At 51.4% G+C, this 16,923-nt stretch overlaps 1 protein-coding gene across 2 annotated transcripts in view; it reads right to left on the reverse strand.

Annotated features, from left to right (window-relative positions):
* The window catches only part of Glis1 (GLIS family zinc finger 1), a 189,202-nt gene that overhangs the window by 63,350 nt on the left and 108,929 nt on the right, over positions 1 to 16,923 (reverse strand). For both annotated transcript variants that reach the window (XM_042055360.1, XM_038335378.1), the window contains exons 2-3: positions 8,267 to 8,435; positions 3,187 to 4,078 (exon numbers count right to left, since the gene is read on the reverse strand). In XM_042055360.1, the coding sequence (XP_041911294.1) occupies positions 3,187 to 4,078; positions 8,267 to 8,435 (1,061 nt within the window). The remainder of the gene's footprint in view (positions 1 to 3,186; positions 4,079 to 8,266; positions 8,436 to 16,923) is intronic.

The raw sequence follows: 16,923 nt of genomic DNA on the forward strand, positions 1-16,923 counted from the left end.
ACCTGCCTGAGGTCACAGAGCTGGCAAAGGGCAGCATCAAGTTGGGAGACAGGCATGCAGGGCTCTAGTGGGCTCTGCGGCTCTGCTCATGCTCTCCACGCAGGGGAAGAGCGCGGCTAAAATTCATCTTTCTGGCCTAGCTGTCATTTCACAGAGCCCACAACAGGGCAGGGCTGTTCCGAGAAGCCACCATTTCTATCTCTGCTTCATGGCTGCAGGCTTCTGCAGCTCAGACAATGAGGATTCTGACTGTCTGGTGGAATCAACCGAAAAAAGCCGGGACTAATCTTTCCAAAGACCATGTCTTCAAGGCACCGCATCAGTATTTGGGTTGGACATAGGCTTGTTATGGTAATGCAGATGAAGCCCTAGATTTAATAACACTGAAAAACACCAGGAGCAACAGGAACCATAACAGGATATTGCAGGGAGATCTAGAAGCTTCCTCAGGCTTCTTACTAAACAGGGCAGGGCTGGCCGGGCAGGGCCAGGCAAGAGCGGGGTTACCTGGAGGCCAGCAGGGTTCAAGACTAAGGAACGGTAGTGGGGAGCAGGCTCCTCTCTCCACACCCAGGCTGCCTGGTACCCGATCAAGCAGAGGCTTCAGAGGCTAAATTTAAACCAGCTGCCAGCACGGGGGTGTTGCAGTTAGATGGCAGTAAGGGGAGCTTACCTCATGAAAGCTGTGGAAATGCTGCTGGGAAGATAATAAAAGGAGTAACTGCTATTTTAGTGGGCCATTTACTCCCCAATCAAAACGTCTCATCTATTTCCTGTCCTCCAGAGGCCTCAGGTCCAAGATTCCTTTGTCTATTACAGACATAGTAGCACAGGCCTGTCATGAGAAATTAATAATTTTACAGGGATGGGAGCTGTTATTCACCTGGGTGTGGGCCGGGGTCTGCCCGTTGCCCTGGTTACCAACTCCACCAGCATGAGGGTGTTCTCACCCACCGTGGGTGGGGCTCCAATGAAGTTCCCACTGCAGAGGGCTGAGCCCAGGGCCCCAGAGAAGCATCTAAATTAACAAGGGCACTGCAACGGATAGGGATGCGGGTTTAACACCCCTCTGGTGGTTACTAGTGTTATAAATTTTGGACAACTTGTCTTTTATCATCACTACTATTCTGATTCTTGGCCTCTGTTATCTTGTTGTTTCTATTATTTTCTCTGACTAGCGGTATGACCTGGAACCAATTGTGCAACCTCTCTGAGCCTCCATTTTTCTCATCTGTAAAATGGAGGTGTACAGTATCTATTCACAGAGCCGTGGTGAGGATCACATGGAGCCGCCACTTAGAACACGCCTGCGAAGTTGGCGTTCAGCAGCTGCTTACCTAAAACTGCCGCCACTGCGCTTCTAACCTGGCGGGGGTAAAGTCAAGAGTGTGGGAAGCTGGCCAGACCCTTCTGACTTCTGACCCTTGTTTTCCATATGTAAAAGCCTTGGGTTTCATCGTGACCTGATAAAGACTAACTGTAATCCCCAGGAGGCATCAACGCCACCCCAGGAAGCCCTCTAGGCTCCTCTCCCTGGGCCTCTTCAAACTTCATCTAGGGCTGTCATAGCCTGGTCCCTGATGGCCTGAGGACACATCCCTGACTGTGACAGAAGCAAATCTAGGTCCCCAGTGTCCTGTAGAGGATGGAATCAGGTGGGATCCTTGACCAGGAGAGACTCCAAGGCTGTTCCGAGCACCCAGCTCCCACCAACTGGGGTTCAAGGAAGAACTCCAGTTATCTCACAAGGCACTAGTGGATGCTGGGATTCTGCACAGAAGGCCCCAGCATGAGAAGGCTGCTGGCCACCCAACAGGAGGAAACTGTGATTGACAACTGTGGCTCAGCATCTTGAGAGGAGACAGGCTGTTGCCAGCAGCCCTGGCCTACGGACTTGTTGATCTTTTCCGTCTTGGAGACGAGGCACGTCTTTCATTAAGCTATGTGTCTTAAGACCCCATATGGATGTGGCATCTTCAGAGACAAGCCTAGCCACAGCCCTCCTGCCCGCATACTCTCTGCCCCGAAACGTCCAAGTAAAATTCGCCACCAGCTCGGGGCCCTTCCCCCACACCTCTGTGCCACACAACAGCTCACAAGCCCAGTCTCTACCCTCCTCTCCTCAAGGGCTGTCCACCTGTAGCTATCTATGGACTGACAGACTCCTTATCCTTCAAGACTGGAGAGCACACTCAATCTGCTCAGTGTCACAAGCAGATGAGCCCTGGGGACAAGTGTAGCCCCAAGAAAATGACTTTATACCACAGTGACTAGTGCCTCTTATCTGATGCCCCATGAATGTCACCTTGTGCTCTGAACAGGGACCTGGAGCCTCTTCTAAGACTGCAAGTGACACCTGCAGTGCCTGGCAGGACAAAACTACAGGCTGGAAACACTACTGTCTGGCAGTGAGGAAGGGGAGACACGCATGGTCTGAGTGCTGTGTGCCATTGGTGTTGTATAGCAGCCTTGGGCCCCAGCCCTCCATCCCAGGCTGCTGCGTCTGGAAGGCAGAGGATGGGTACAGGGCCTAAGATCCCTCTCCTAGACTCTGATAAGGCTTTCCACTCTAGCAAGCACAGGACGTGGCCATGGCCGGCCAGAAGGGCCTGGCAGGGTGCCTGCTTCTAACTTGTGTGTATTTGCATGAATGCTAAGGCACATACATGCTTCTTTCTCCCCGGACCTTTGTCTCAACCCCAGCCGGAGCATTGCTGGTGCCATGCAGAGCCTGATGCCGGCTCTGGACCTCAGCTCCAAGCCTGTCCTAGAGAGCCAGGACCTCTCTACAGAAGCTAGCGCTTTCCAGGTACACTGAGTAAAGGCCAGGGCTGGAGGAGGGCACACTTTACTAAACATCTGCCAGTTTCAGGTGACATGGAAAAGACAAGTCTGGCCAGGCTTGCTTTAGGCTCAGAGGTCACGTGGCACCAGGCGGTGTGGCATGCTAGACTACAACTAATACCATCTAATGCTTCAGTATGGAGGCCAGGACACCCGGCAGGGACAAGACAATCCTGCCAAGGTTCCCAGTGACAGGAACCCAGACAGTCTTATTCACCGGCCGCACCCCGAGCCCCAGACTTTGTGGGAGCCTGGTCTTATTCCCAAAGGGGGTCTTTCTAGTGCAGTGGGTGGTGCAGCTCTGTGGGGAGCACTGAGAGGGCCTGGCAGCCCTGGACTCACCATGCACTTGTTGGGCTTCTCGCCCGAGTGTACCCTCATGTGGATGAGCAGCTTGTAGCGGGCATTGAAGGGCTTGTACCGGCGCACACAGCCAGCCCAGAAGCAGGTGAAGTCTTCGCCTTTGCGCTGGTCGATGTGGCTCTTCTCAATGTGCCGCACCAGCTCCTCCTGCTGCTCGTAGGCTGCGCAACAGTCCACCCAGCGGCATGCCTGCCGCCCGGCCACCATCCTGCCCGCCAGGCCGAGCCCTAGGCCTCCAAGGCTGGGGCCGGCTGGCAACTGAGGCAGTGGGTAGGGAGGTGGCAAACCCTGCTGGTGAGGAGCAAAGAGCTCCGAGAACTCGTCCAGGGGCTCCTGCTTCAGGAAGCCTGACTTCCGGCATGCTTCAAGCTGCAAGCTGCCCTCATGGCCATCACTGGATGCGGGCACAGGCCCTGGCTGTGATCGCTTGGGAGGTCCTCCCCCCAGCTCCCCTGGCAAAGGTGGGCTTCGGAGTCCATTTACACAGCTAACTAGAGCTGTCTGGGAAGAGTGGATGGCAGGATTGATGTCAGAGGAGGCACAGGGGGAGGAGGAGGCTGAAGAGGTGGGGGGCAGGCCCAGGAGGCAGCAGCGTTTCAGGCTGCCCTCAGGGAGGTGGGCCTCGGGTTGGGGACCCAGGCCTGAGACAGGTTCATTGCCCAGAAGGTAGCAGGAAGGTGCAGGATTAGTGAGGCCTCGGCCTGAGAAGTCCAGCTCTGGCTGCAGGTTTGTGGAAGATGGGGCCCGGCAGTGGGTGGGCAGGGGCGTGTGGGCACTGGCCATGGCCTGGTAGTCAGGTAGGGCTTCCTGCTTGATGTGTTGAGCTGCTTGGAGGCTGCCATTCACGTATGTAGCCTGGGGTCTGGGTGACCTGGAAGACAGTAGCCAGAGCGATTATGAAAGGCAGGCACTCTCCAGGGGTCAGGCAGGGCTCATGGAAGCAGACAACAGGGACCTGGAGGAGTCCAGGAAGAAGTGAAGGTTGAGAGACAGGGTGTGCAAAAGACCTGCCAAGGGCAGGGAAGAGGTGGGAAGCAGAGAAGCAAGAGGAGGAGGAGGCAGCCTAGAGAGAGATGCCAGAGACAGGAGAGGCAAGAAGGCTAACCAGGGGAGGGATGAGGACACCAGGAAGGATACAACCTTTTGCCAGAACCCGGCCCATCCACCACTCTGTCACCATCTTACTTGGCCTCCCAGCTTCCCTACGGTCAGCCCTGACCCTCCCCTCTGAGCTTCAAGTGAGTGCTGTGGGAAAAAGGCTATGGCTGGCATTTTGAGGCGTCTCTGGGTCCAACAGGGTTTAAATTCTACTTACACGCCCCTTGGAATTTTAATTTCTGTAATCTTTACTTCATTTAATGACATCTAGCCCTACCTAGCCTGTCTTTCCATGGCTGGTGTGACAGGGTGGGAGCCTGAGGCACAGAGTGAGGGGACAAATTAGGGTGCCCTAGAATTTTGAGCTCAGATGTGAGTATGTGGAGCTGCCGTTCTGGGGAGGAACATGGGAGATAGGAGACCAAGTCTGAGGTTGAGGTCAGCTCCATTCTAAATGGCAGTCGGGCAAACTGCTTCATTCTGGGCAAGTTTTTGGGCCTCTATCCTCAGCAATAGCCAAACAATTCTGTTCCTGATCATGAAAATGGCAGGATGTGGACTAGCCACAGAGGCCATCTTACCATGTGACTGGTCCGCAGTTTCCCCAGTGGAAGACAGTTCTTCCACCCCCCTTTACAGGAAGCCGTGCTCAGGGAGGCAAGGGAATTTCTGCACAGACCCGTCCACCACTGTGGGCGGTGACTGGGTAGGATACAGGCAGAAACATCAGGGCAAGACTGTCACCAGACGATGGGTGGAGAGAATGGGAACTAGGGGAAGAGAGTCAGAGCCAGAGCGGGAGGCACTCAGAGCTTGGCCTCTCACCCTAGATCACTCAGGGTCAGTGGAGGAAGTAGGACCTGAGGCTTGAGGACCTGGACTATCATGCAGTAGCAAGCCAGTGCCAGGCCTGAAGCAGGAGCCCAGTTTACATCTCCTGTGCAGAACTGACTGCAAGCTCTCCTTGAATGGAGGCCCGCGGGACATGCCTGTCTCTTAGACACTAAACAACTGCCCATTGGGTGCTTCTCCCTCTCGGCATCTCTGCTGAGGAGCAAATGAACATCCCGTGCCCCGGGGTAGGGGTACTGGGCCTGCCACAGCCAGCAGCAAGTTCTACTGAAAGAGTCAATAGGAAAGTAGGGACTTTGTAAAATTCAGAGAAACGACATCATAGCTGCTGCTTTAGCGGGGCACAGTGCTGGCAGAGAAAGGCTGGCAGAGAGACCGGGCAGTGGGAAGCACCAGTCTGGAGCTTTTACAAATGGCTCCAGGTCAATGAACTGACAAAAGCTGCAGCATCTGACTGAGTTAGGAATGTAACTGACAGTAATCAGAATGTCCTCTGTGGAAAGAGTGTGAGGTTCCAGCCTGAGGTCTCAAGGGTGTGGCAGGGTCTGGCTTTTTCTCCCTGCCCCTGGGTGGCAGGTGGCTCTGGCCACTGTGGGACTGAGCTCTATAATAATTCTCTCTAGAATTTGTGAGCCCAGGGCCCTGAGTGCACAGTGGCTAAGAGGCAGATGCACCAGGTACCCCCACCCCTGCGAGCTGACTCCTATTTTAACAGTGGAATGATGGGTACTAAGTTCTACCTGGTACAGGAGCAAAGCTTTACAGGACATGTGCCTCCTGTTTTAAACACGCTTGCAACCGCAAAGCCAAAGGTGATGGAGCAAGAGCAGACGCCTGGGTCTTTGAGTCAGAATTCCAGCATGCTCACAATGCCGTTCCTGGGAAGCCAACATCCTACCGCCATCCTGACTGGGAGAACCGTATCATTTCTTTAGGGCATCAACATTCTAAGTCAAGGGCATAAACCTCCCTTGGATCACTGTCTTGGGCTCTTTGTGAAGGTGTTCAACTTGAGCCATCAGTTTTTGCAATAGAGGTGTGGGGGGTGGAGGGAGATCTTCACACCTAGGGGCTCAGTTTCTGTGTCCTCAAAGCCTATAGCCTCAGCTGAGGTCTCTTTACTCAGGGCTATGTGATGCTGAGGACACGGGTGATGTAGTCCAGGCTCTGTCTTTGGGAAGTTGCCCCGCCCCCATAATGGAGCATGAACATTCTGCTGAGAAATATTGGCAGTCAGCAATACGGAGAGCCAGGGGGAGGGGCTTCGAAAGGATAAGGCCTCGTGTTGTGAACATGTGGGCCCACTCAACACAGAGCCAGAAGGTCACAGGGGTAGCAGAGGGGCAGGAAGCTGGGGCCTGATGCCGAGGCCTCCTGGTTCTATAAGAGGCCTCTTCACTGAGGGCTTCTCTTTGTACTTTACAGATCAAGAAAGGGGTTCTGGAGGCTAGGTATCTTCCCTCAGGTCCCCTGGGGACCTAGTGATAGAAGCAAGACAGGATCTCATCCAAACATTACATTGACCACAGTGGGGGTGGGGAGGACACCCATATTAAGCACAGAAATGTCAAAATTGGGATATTGCTAGCGTTACTTAAACCTCTGCACTGCCTCACAGATAGACGTCACTGAACTAGTGACGTGAGTGACACATTCTCCCTGCCTCAGTTTCCATTCATGGACCGAGAAGGTCAGCATCTACCCAATGACTCATGGTAAGTACTCCGTGTCGGCCACTTGACAGCAGGGACTTGGGCCCAGATCTGTGGGACCCAGTGGAACAGTGACTCACAGGAAGCAATCATTAGCACTGGGAACTAGGCTGCAGGCAAGGTGACCACGCCAGGCAGAAGAGCAAGGGCTAGAGACAGGAAAGGCAACAGAATGCAGAGGGAGGCCCACTGCATAGAGGCAGGCCTGGAATCAAGCATTGTCTAGAATGGGGCCATGTTCTTTGAGAAGATGAGGAGAACTAAGTGTCGGCTCAAATCCAGCCAATCAGAGGTTATGTAGCCAACACTGACCCAGTACAGGTTCCTGGATACAGACTCTCCTGTGCCTGGTACTGTCAAAATGATACTTAAAGGGATAAATGATGCTTCTGATTTTTTTAAGCAAAATTAAAGCAACAAACAGCCCACACAGTCCAACATAAAATTCATCTCCCCTTCCCACCCCCAGGAACATGTCCTGCCAGAGCATCGGGGACTAATCCAGGCAACAGAAACACGTGACTATCACTAACAGGCAACTTGAAGCCTAAAAGATACTTATTCCTGTTATGGGCTGAACTAGCCTCTCCCAATTTATGTCGGAAGTCTAACCTTCAGAGTACTTACATTTGGAGACAGGGCCTTAAGCATGAAATTAAACTACATGTGGTCATGAAGGCCCTTACTACAATATGTTTGATTCCTTTATAAGATAGGAACACAGACCCCCAGAGATAAAGGGTTGGCCATGTGACTGCCTGTCAGCTAAGGGGAAACCAAACCTGTCAACCCTTGATCTTAGACTTCTAGCCCCCAAGAACTGTGAGAAATAAATGTCTTTTATTTAAGCCACCAAGTCTGTGACATTTATTATGACAGCCTGACCAAATGAATTAACTCTTTCAAAATAGAAGCCTCGGTGATATCAGAGAAGGCCACAGGGAATCAAAATTCTTAGTGTCCTCCTATCTAGTAATGTTCAACATTCCTGGAATGGGGATCCTTGCCCCTACCCCCAAGGACACCAGCACAGGCCCAGTGCTGGGCACAGGGCAGACACTACATGGCTGGTGGAGCATGGAGCACAAACTAGGATCTGGACCGGTATCCAGAACCACATGCCTGTGAAGCAGGCTCCAGGCATGCTGCCCACAAGGATCAGTAGTATGTGCCCCCAAAAAACATGCAAATGGAGCCACCTCAGCCTGTGAAACAGGAACATGCACCTCATTGAAGCCAGCTTTGTGTCCCCTAGGATCTCTTGACAAAACAAGGAGTTCCTGCATTAGGCATCTCTGTGCCAACAGACTCAGACACACCCCTGGCCCCTTTGCGTCTCAGTTTCTCTGTGTGTCCCGTTAGCCAGGCAGACTAGGTGAGGTGGAATGGACACATACCTGTCAGGGTGGGGGAAATGAAGCAGCCTCTCACAGACAGGGGGATGATCTCGGGGAGGTGGGGTCCCTGCAGGGAGAAACAGACCCTGGTGGCAGGAGGGGCTGGGACCCTCGGGCAGGTCCAGGTCCAGCAGGCTCTTCTCTGGGCAGTGTCCGTAGCTCCCGTTCACTAGGCGGAAACAACAGGAAAAAGGAGAAAGGTGAATGAACAGCTACCAGGGAGCTTGGAGAGAGGACAGAGCCCTGAAGCTATCTGAACGCCTTGCTGCATTTGAGGCCTGGGACACCTTACTTGGTTCCCAGAATCACTTGGCAGAATCTGTGATAAAAAACCGTCAGTTCTCAGGTGTGCATGCTAAGCTCCATTACTTGAATGACTGTTGGCAAACAGTGAATTCTGTCAGTCAGACACTGTTCTATGAGTGAGACACACTGGTGAGTCAAAGAGAAGGTTCCTCAATGCCCATTGACTGTTATCTACAACCGTATCAGAGTGGGAACTCAGATGCTAGGCAGGGACTTGGGTTCTAACATGCTGGACTTGGGAGTTGCCATCCCATGTGGAGGCGATGCTGCAGTAAGGGGTCCTGGAACTGGAGGTGTTTGGGGTACATGTGTCAATAAGGAGGTGTCTGTCCAACTTTATCATCTAGGGGTCACTTCGTACCAAAGCCTCCTCTGTACTGCTTCAAGATCCCATCACACCGCAGACAGTTTGGTTATCCATCTCTGTGTCCTGTGGTTGTCTGATGGCCCAGCTGTCCTGTTCTCTACACTCTTGTCTGCTTATAGGTTCAGTTGAGGCTGTACATTGAATGGCCCTAAAACCCCACAACGTGAACACAAATGTCAGATACACTTGCTGTAAGCCTCTCTCATCGCCCCTCAACCACAGATGCTCATCTATGGGCAAGGGCAATTAATCTGGAAAATATTCCTTTTGGCTTTATGACCTGTCACTTCTGGGGGTATGCTTGGGACCCGAGGATCATGGCATGAGTCACTTCACTTCCCAGAACTCCTTCTACAACTCAGGCCCATTCCAGTGTGTGCTGACCCTCTGCTCCTCTGCGTACCACAGTGCTAGCACCTATAGGAGCCCCAGGAAAGAAGAGTACTCTTAGGTTATGCAGCGTTTTGAAACCTTAAAATGCCCTAGAGATGTGACAAAATGTTATACTAACTGTCCAAGTAGTCTAGGTACTGTCAACCCTGAGCAAAGAAACAGGAAAGCCCTAAGCTAAGGACAAGGACAGCAATGAGGCCACATATGATCTACTACATACAAGCCATGGATTCCCCACTGCCTGCCAAGGGCATGTGAGTATACTTATTTCAATGCATGGGGAAACTGAGGCTCATGCAAATTACATTGATCACTCAAGAGCACACAACTAGAAATCTGTGCTGTGTTCCTGTCCCGAATCTGCCAGTCCCCAGCCCCACACGGTAACGTCTGAGTGATAAGAAGTGAGTGGCCTTTTAAGACAGCACTTCCAGTCCTAGCTGGTCGCTATGACAGACAATACTAACTCTCCACCGTTCTGAACAGCACTTTACAGTGTACAGATGAGAAGGCACAACGTTCAAGGCCCCGGGTTGGGTGAGTGCTCCAACTAACATCTGTTCCACGCCATTTCCCTGGCGGCACCGGCCTGTCCTGCTGCGCGGACCGTTCGCTCTGCTGGATTCGGCGGCTGCCCAGTCAGCCCTTCTTAGGTTATGCTTTAATAACTTGGTTGTTTTTTAATTAAAAAGAAATCCCTGGTAACAAATGTGAATGGCCTGAGTTAATGAGAGCAGGCTGCAGCTCATTTAACTCCGACTCTGCTTGGCCGTCCTCGCCTTTTCCAGATCGTTTCTGCATGCGATTTTATTGTCCCACTGAGGCAAACCCTGGGACTGGCCTCCAAAAACTGTGGATAATTTTATGACCATTAATGGCATTTGGAGCAGAGAGCATCACAGGGGCTGTTCTGCCAGGATCTCTCCCAGATCCTGGAGGTTAGGGCGGTTCTAAGCTTCCTTCCAGAACCTTCAGAGCCCTCTGTGTCATGTATTTCCTCCTGCAAGCAGAGTGCGGAGAAGGAAGGTGGAGTTAAGGAGCAGTGGTAACAGGCCCCTGGGAGCAGTGGTGACAGGCCCGGGGAGGAGTGGTGATAGGCCTTGCATGTATTCAGTCCTTCCTCTTCAAGCCTCTGAGGGCAGGCTTGAGACAGGTTTTTTGTTGTTGTTGTTGTTTTGCTTTGCTTTGTTTTCCCAGCTCTGCTGAAGAGATAGAAAGCCTCTGACCAGGCTCAGAGACACAATCCAAGCCCAGACCTCTTGGACTTTGAAACCCAAGTATGGTCCTGTCTGTCCCGTCTCCCCTTGTCTGCTCCCAACAAGTGTTCCCAAACAGTGAAAGTAGATAGAATAGGGTTAACCATTTTGCCAGGGTCACACAGGAAAGACAGACTGAGCTGATTAGAGTCATCGGCAACAAACAGTAGATCAGAGAATGGTTGGACCTTTTAGCTGCTTCTCTGCTGGAGTCCGGGAGAGCCCTCCCTGCCATAAACAAAAAAGTGATGCTGGAAAGAAAGGGAGAGGCTCTGAGGTCAAAGTTGAGGCTGTTGCTGCAAGCCTGCTCAAGTCCTTGTCTCCTGTCCTCCACTAGGCCCAGCTCTGAACTCTGCAGAGCTGAGCATCAGAGTTGACGACTGGTCACCTAAGGTCACTTAGCAACCATTGGTACAGCTGGAGCTCTAGTCCATGCCAAACTGCTCTAGGTCTCCCACTTCCTCAAAGGCTGGACATCGAACCTCAGGCTGCCATCTCTTCCACAGAGATATGTCTACAGAACAAATGCAGGTACCATCTCCTCTCTGTGGAGTCTATTTCTCCATCCCCAAGGGCATCACGAGACCCAGAGTAGGCCTGCTCCTGTTCATGTTTGTCTCCAGGAGGGAGGATGTTGAGTGGGAGGATGGGAGCTGTCCGTCTAGCGCCCTGCGGCCCTAATGAAGGGGTATCCAGATAAAGTGGGGCACCTAGTAGCTGTGTTTCCTTCTAGGCCACAAAAGCCAAGAATGGACCCTACATCCTGGCTTTCTCCAAGCACAAGAAGCCCCTTGACAAATGGTGAGAAATCCTTCAGAGTCAGGGCTGGAACTGGCCATCTGTTCTGTGAGTATACAAAGAAACAGGCTCCAAAAGGGAACGAATCAGCAAAGCATGAACTCACACTTCTGAAGCTAGGTAAGAAATGGGTCTGCTTTCCCGGACTGGCCTCAGTTTTCTTGTCTGACACCTACTTCACAGGGTTGTGATGGCAAGGAAGACACATATGACGGGGGTCTCAGCTTATATTGAACACTCGAAGAGTAAGAATGATGCTAGTTGCGTGTTCTGCGCTTCCTGGAGCTCAGGCAGGGCTCTGTGAACCAGTCCATCCCCAGGCAGGCCAGGTCTAGATGGTCCAAAGCCAGACTCTGAAGGACAAACTCCCAGATTTAGGGTTCACCAAACGCAGGGCTCAGTAGCCTGAATGAAGCCCCAGTGACCAGTCTGAAGGAAATGGCTCTCATGGTATACCCAGAAGCTTGGCACGTTACCACAATGCCCTGAATATAAAGTAGAACCACACCCAAAGTGACTCCCACGAGAACATTCCACTGTGCTGAAACCTGCCACTCTCAGCATCCAAGGCCCAGGGGCGCCTCCTATAGTAACCTGCAGCCATCTGCAGGGACCAGAAAAGCCTACGTGATAACTGATTTCTGTTTTCCAACAAGCAGGTTTTTAGAACCAACCAGCTACCAGACCAGGGACAGGTTATATAAAATCTTCACACTCTACTGTGAGACTCACTGCAGTCCTCAGGAGCTGGTAGGCAGACTCAGAGCAGCAAATAAGCTGCCCAAGTCCACACATCAAGTGCAGAGGTCAGAAGTGCCTGGTGACTTAGCCACCTAGTCAGCCAAGTATTTCTGCAAACCAGTAGACAACCAGCGGCTGACTGGGGAGCCGTGGCTACTCCATCCTGCCATGGCAGAACCCAAACAACACAGGAAGGAGAGGGGCTGCTTCCAATAGGACTTTATTGGGAAGACAGATCTTTGGCTCTTGGGATGTGATGGTTTGAGTATGAAATGTCCCTCACAGGCCCATATATTTGAAAACTTGGTCCCCAGCCAGTGGTACAGTTTTAGGAGGTTGTGAAACATTCGGGACAGGCTTTTGAGGGTTACTGTGAGGCCTGGCTTCTGGCCCAAGTTCTCTGCTGCCATGACATGAATAGCTGCCTCATTCTCCTGCCTCCATTGTTGCCTTGTCAGTCAGGGGCTGGAACTGTAAGCTGAAACTTTAAACTTTCTTAAGTTTGGGCAGGTATTTTTTTTTTTTTATCACACGGTAAGAAAGACAACCACGGCCGTGAGTCTGATGATCACTGAAGGAGCCAAGGATTCAACCCAGAACTGCTATCCTTTTCTGCATCTACGAAGTGGGGAAACATATAAGGGTAGCACTGACAACAGAAAGACTACCACTCAGTACAAGGCTAGCCCTGGTGGGCACACTAATGGATGGGGCTCCAGCCTGGCCCTAGGGCCCCACAGCCTGGGCTCACCCATCCATCTGGGTGTTACCGCTCATTCCCACAATATTTTGCTAGGGCATGTCCTTACCGATCCAGAGACTCCTGGAAGTTCCTTTCCTCCAGGACGTCCTCTGGTCTCAGCCCTCTTTTAGTTCCCCCAGCACCCAGCTCTTAGCAGCCCTATGAGTCCACATGGCTCAGGGCCCACACTTCACAGCTCATTTCTATCCCTAGAGCTGGATTATATCCCCTACCCCCCTACACACACACACACACACACACACACACACACACACTGGCTGTGCTGCACACTGGTTTGTAGGAACAATTAAAGCTCCACCTCCCACAAAAGCCTGCCATAGCCCCAGGACAAAGATCTTAGTCTCAGAACTGTTGTTAGCAGGCCTAGCTCCAGAGGTGAACTGGCCCAACCTTCCCCATACAGAAAACAGGGGCTCTGCAGAGGAGGAAGGGGCTTGCTCATCTTATCCAGCACGTAGGCTCTCTGAGCCCCGCTGGGGACCAGTCCCTCATTCCAGCTCACAGTCAGGTTCCCAGCAGGCAGCTGGAAATGCTGAGAGAGTGGTTGTCTGTGAACTGTCAAGTTCGTTCCGGTGCCTCCTCTGTCCAACAGTGTAATTTAGGGGAACTGAACAACCTCGGCACACACACCTAAAGTAAAGTCCAACTCCACCATTGATTGCCTTTCTGGATTGCTGACTCGGAGTGAGTGGTTTCCCCCTCTATATCTGATTTTCCTATGCAAAATGGATCAGAATCTCAGCTGAGGGGTGGCTGTGCACACTGGAGGAGACAATGCCTGCAGGACTCCTGGTGTGGCTTCTGGTGCAGCTGGCATTCTGAAAAAGGCCCCTGTGTTTTGGTCTCTTGACAGGCACGGGGATAAAGGCTGCTCTCCTGAGCAGTGAGTGTCAGTGAACACAGAAGGGCAGTCTCAGGCCAGGCGCCTTGCCAGCAGGCAGCCCTTCCCCAGAAGTGTGAGTGAGCACAGGCTATGCCGAGCCTCAGTTTTCCCCTCTGAGCAGAAGGAACGTGAACGGTCGGCAGCAGGGGCATCACAGAGCGCAGAGGACTCAGGGCTCCTATTCCAAGCCCAGTGAGGAGCTCACCTAAGGGGACAGAGGAGGCACAGAAGAGCCTCTTTTCTTAACATGTGGAATCCCAACATGCAGCTGCGTCAACTAGAGGAGAAGCAGCGAGGAACAGAAGGCCAGGTTTCTCTGCATCGGAGCAAGATAGAAAGCCGAGGCCCACTCACTTACTGGAGTGTTGGAGTATTCATGGCTATCAGGGGGCCTGTAACCTGGACAGGGCCTCCACAGCAGCAGCTCCTGATGGCTGAAGGCTTGCTCCAGGCTTAGAGCCGCCCATCGTCTCTTATCCCAGACCACAAGAACCCCATAAATTCCCCCTTTAAAGCTAAGCTAGATTTATAGGGACTCAGGCCAATAAAACCTGAGCCAGCTCACCTCAAGATGGCACGGCCACAGAAACTGAGCAAAGTCGCAACTCTATCCCAGGCCAGACAGGCCATGGACAGCCCAAGATGGTTACACACATGAACATAAACATGCTGGTATGCAGACACATGGAAGGGCCAATTATTTCCTCACATTCTTATGTACTAATTGTAAAAATAAAAATGAAGATAGGTAATAATGAAAAAGTCATTGGCTACTAACCAGAGAGCCACACTGAGCATGGAGAAAACAGTCAAAAAAAAAAAAAAAGAAAGAAAGGAAAAGAAAAAAAGAGAGAAAAAAAAGCTCGGCAGTTCCTTCTCATGTATCTGCATACTGCCTTTACTTGTAAAAATCAGGATGATAAAATAATCAACATATCTTCTTGTTCTGTCTTTTCCATGTAATGATGAATAAATACCAAAGTTAATGACATTCCTGTTATCTGTCCTGCGGAGTCCTTGGCTCTGTCCATGACACAGGCAGAGTATGGGATGTGTCTATGGTCACGCCACCATAAACAACTGTCAGCATACAAGGCAAGCTCCGCCATACCAGGAAGGCTACTCCTTATCAAGACCATGGAGAGAAGATGCGGCCCACCACTCTCCTGGTGTGTGAGTCTCACGTAGCTGTTACAACAAGAACAGAACCTGTCACTCTCCCGGTGTGTGAGTCTCCAGCGGCTGTTACAACAAGCACACAACCCATCACTGTCCCAGTGTGTGAGTCTCTAACGGCTGTAGCAACAAGCACACAACCCATCACTGTTCTGGTGTGTGAGTCTCCTGCGGCTGTAACAAGAAGCAAAGAACCCAAGACTGTCCTGGTGTATGAGTCTCATGTGACTGTTACAACAAGCACAGTCCAGCACTGTCCCAGTGTGTGAGTCTCCAGTGGCTGTTACAACAAGCACACAGCCCATCACTGTCCCAGTGTGTGAGTCTCCAGCGGCTGTTACAAGAAGTACACAGCCAGAGTGGTTGGACAATTGAATTTTATGTTTTTCAAAAGTGTAGAGACTAGGAGGCTTAGACTGAAGTCCCAGGCAGTCTGGGTTCTGGTGAAGGCTATTTTTCATGGCTCGCAGACACTACTTTCTCACCATGGGCTCACGTGGCCTGGCCTTGGCGCATGCTCACAGAAAGAGAGTGGCGAGCATTCCCGTGTCTTTTTATTAACACACTAGTTCTGCTCGTCAGGACCCTACACTTACAAGCCCACCCAACCTTAGCACTTCTCTACTGCAAATGCAGCCACACTGGGGGCTAGGATTGCAACACGTGAACCTAGAGGAAAAGAACACGCTTAGGCCACAACCCTAGTATCCAATCCGTCCCTTCCCCTTGTTGATAGAGACAGGAAAGAAGATGAACTCTGTCCATAGAGCTTGAAAACGAGAAAGGTGGGTCTGCTGACAGATGCTTTGTCATTGACCAGCTCTGTGACCTTGTGAAGAGCACACGCTTCCTCTTCTCTGTGGCACAGCGTGTGAAGCTGAAACCATTGCCACATTACACGAGGTACCCAGCGCAGATCCTGACGCAGGGCAGGCACTGTGCACTGCGTCTGCCCTCAGCCTTACCCCGTGCCAATCAGCATGGTCTAGTCCTCTCAGCTAGGGACTAGCACAGACATTGAGCACAAGTTGGTTTAGGTCCGAAGCCTGGAGCTTCCACTTCACAACCAGGAGAGAGCATTCGCGGTTCTCTTGCATGCGGACATGGGTAGCACTGGGAACTGGTTGAAGCCATCTTGTTCAAGGAGGAGCTATTATGTCGCAAAGAGAATTGACGTGAGGACATTAGTAACCCAGGAACCTCAAGCAGAACAGGGGAGCAGTTCTCAGCACTTGAGAACAGGTTAATTCTTACAGTGTTTAACACCTTTTACAGCCAAAAGACCTTGTTAATACAATATCCCATGAAGCAATCTTTATGCACTCTGGCAATCTTTCTAATGTGAATATTTAGTCCATTTATACCACTTATATTCAATGTAATTACCATATGTTCTGAAGTAAATCTAAAATTTTACTATTAACTTATTTGTTCTACCTATTTTGTCTTTTTTTCTTCATCCTCAGCTTCTTTCATGTTAAGTGGCTTTTATTACTGTTTTCTGCCTCTGTTGGCTCATCAGATACGCCTTGCTCTACTTCTCAGTTACTTTGACATATTACTGTCTAAGAGGTGAATGTTTTTCCTGCGTTGGCAGGGCAAAAACACAGGACTCAACTCCATCCACCCGCCCCATACACAACACATTCTCATTGATATTCATCCCCCCTTATTTTAATTCTATTATTCTATCCTACCCAGTCCATGTTCCTGTGTCTATTAACACCAGCATCTGGACCACTTCTGAACCTGTGCTGTGTTTCCCCACTTTTGGTCCTATCATTTTCTGTATAGCCTTGGCTTTCTGTTGCTGTGCATCTAGCTCATCCTTTCTCGTAGGGTGCTCCCCTTCAGGGGCTCCGATTGGAGGCATGGGATGTCAGGCTCCTCCTTCTGGACTCTGAACTTCAGTATCTGTCTTCCTAGAACTCGAGGCCATTGAAAGCTTGCCTAGCTTCTCGGCCTCTAACTGTC

This window comes from Arvicola amphibius, chromosome 6 (genome assembly GCF_903992535.2).
Source record: "Arvicola amphibius chromosome 6, mArvAmp1.2, whole genome shotgun sequence".
NCBI lineage: Eukaryota > Metazoa > Chordata > Mammalia > Rodentia > Cricetidae > Arvicola > Arvicola amphibius.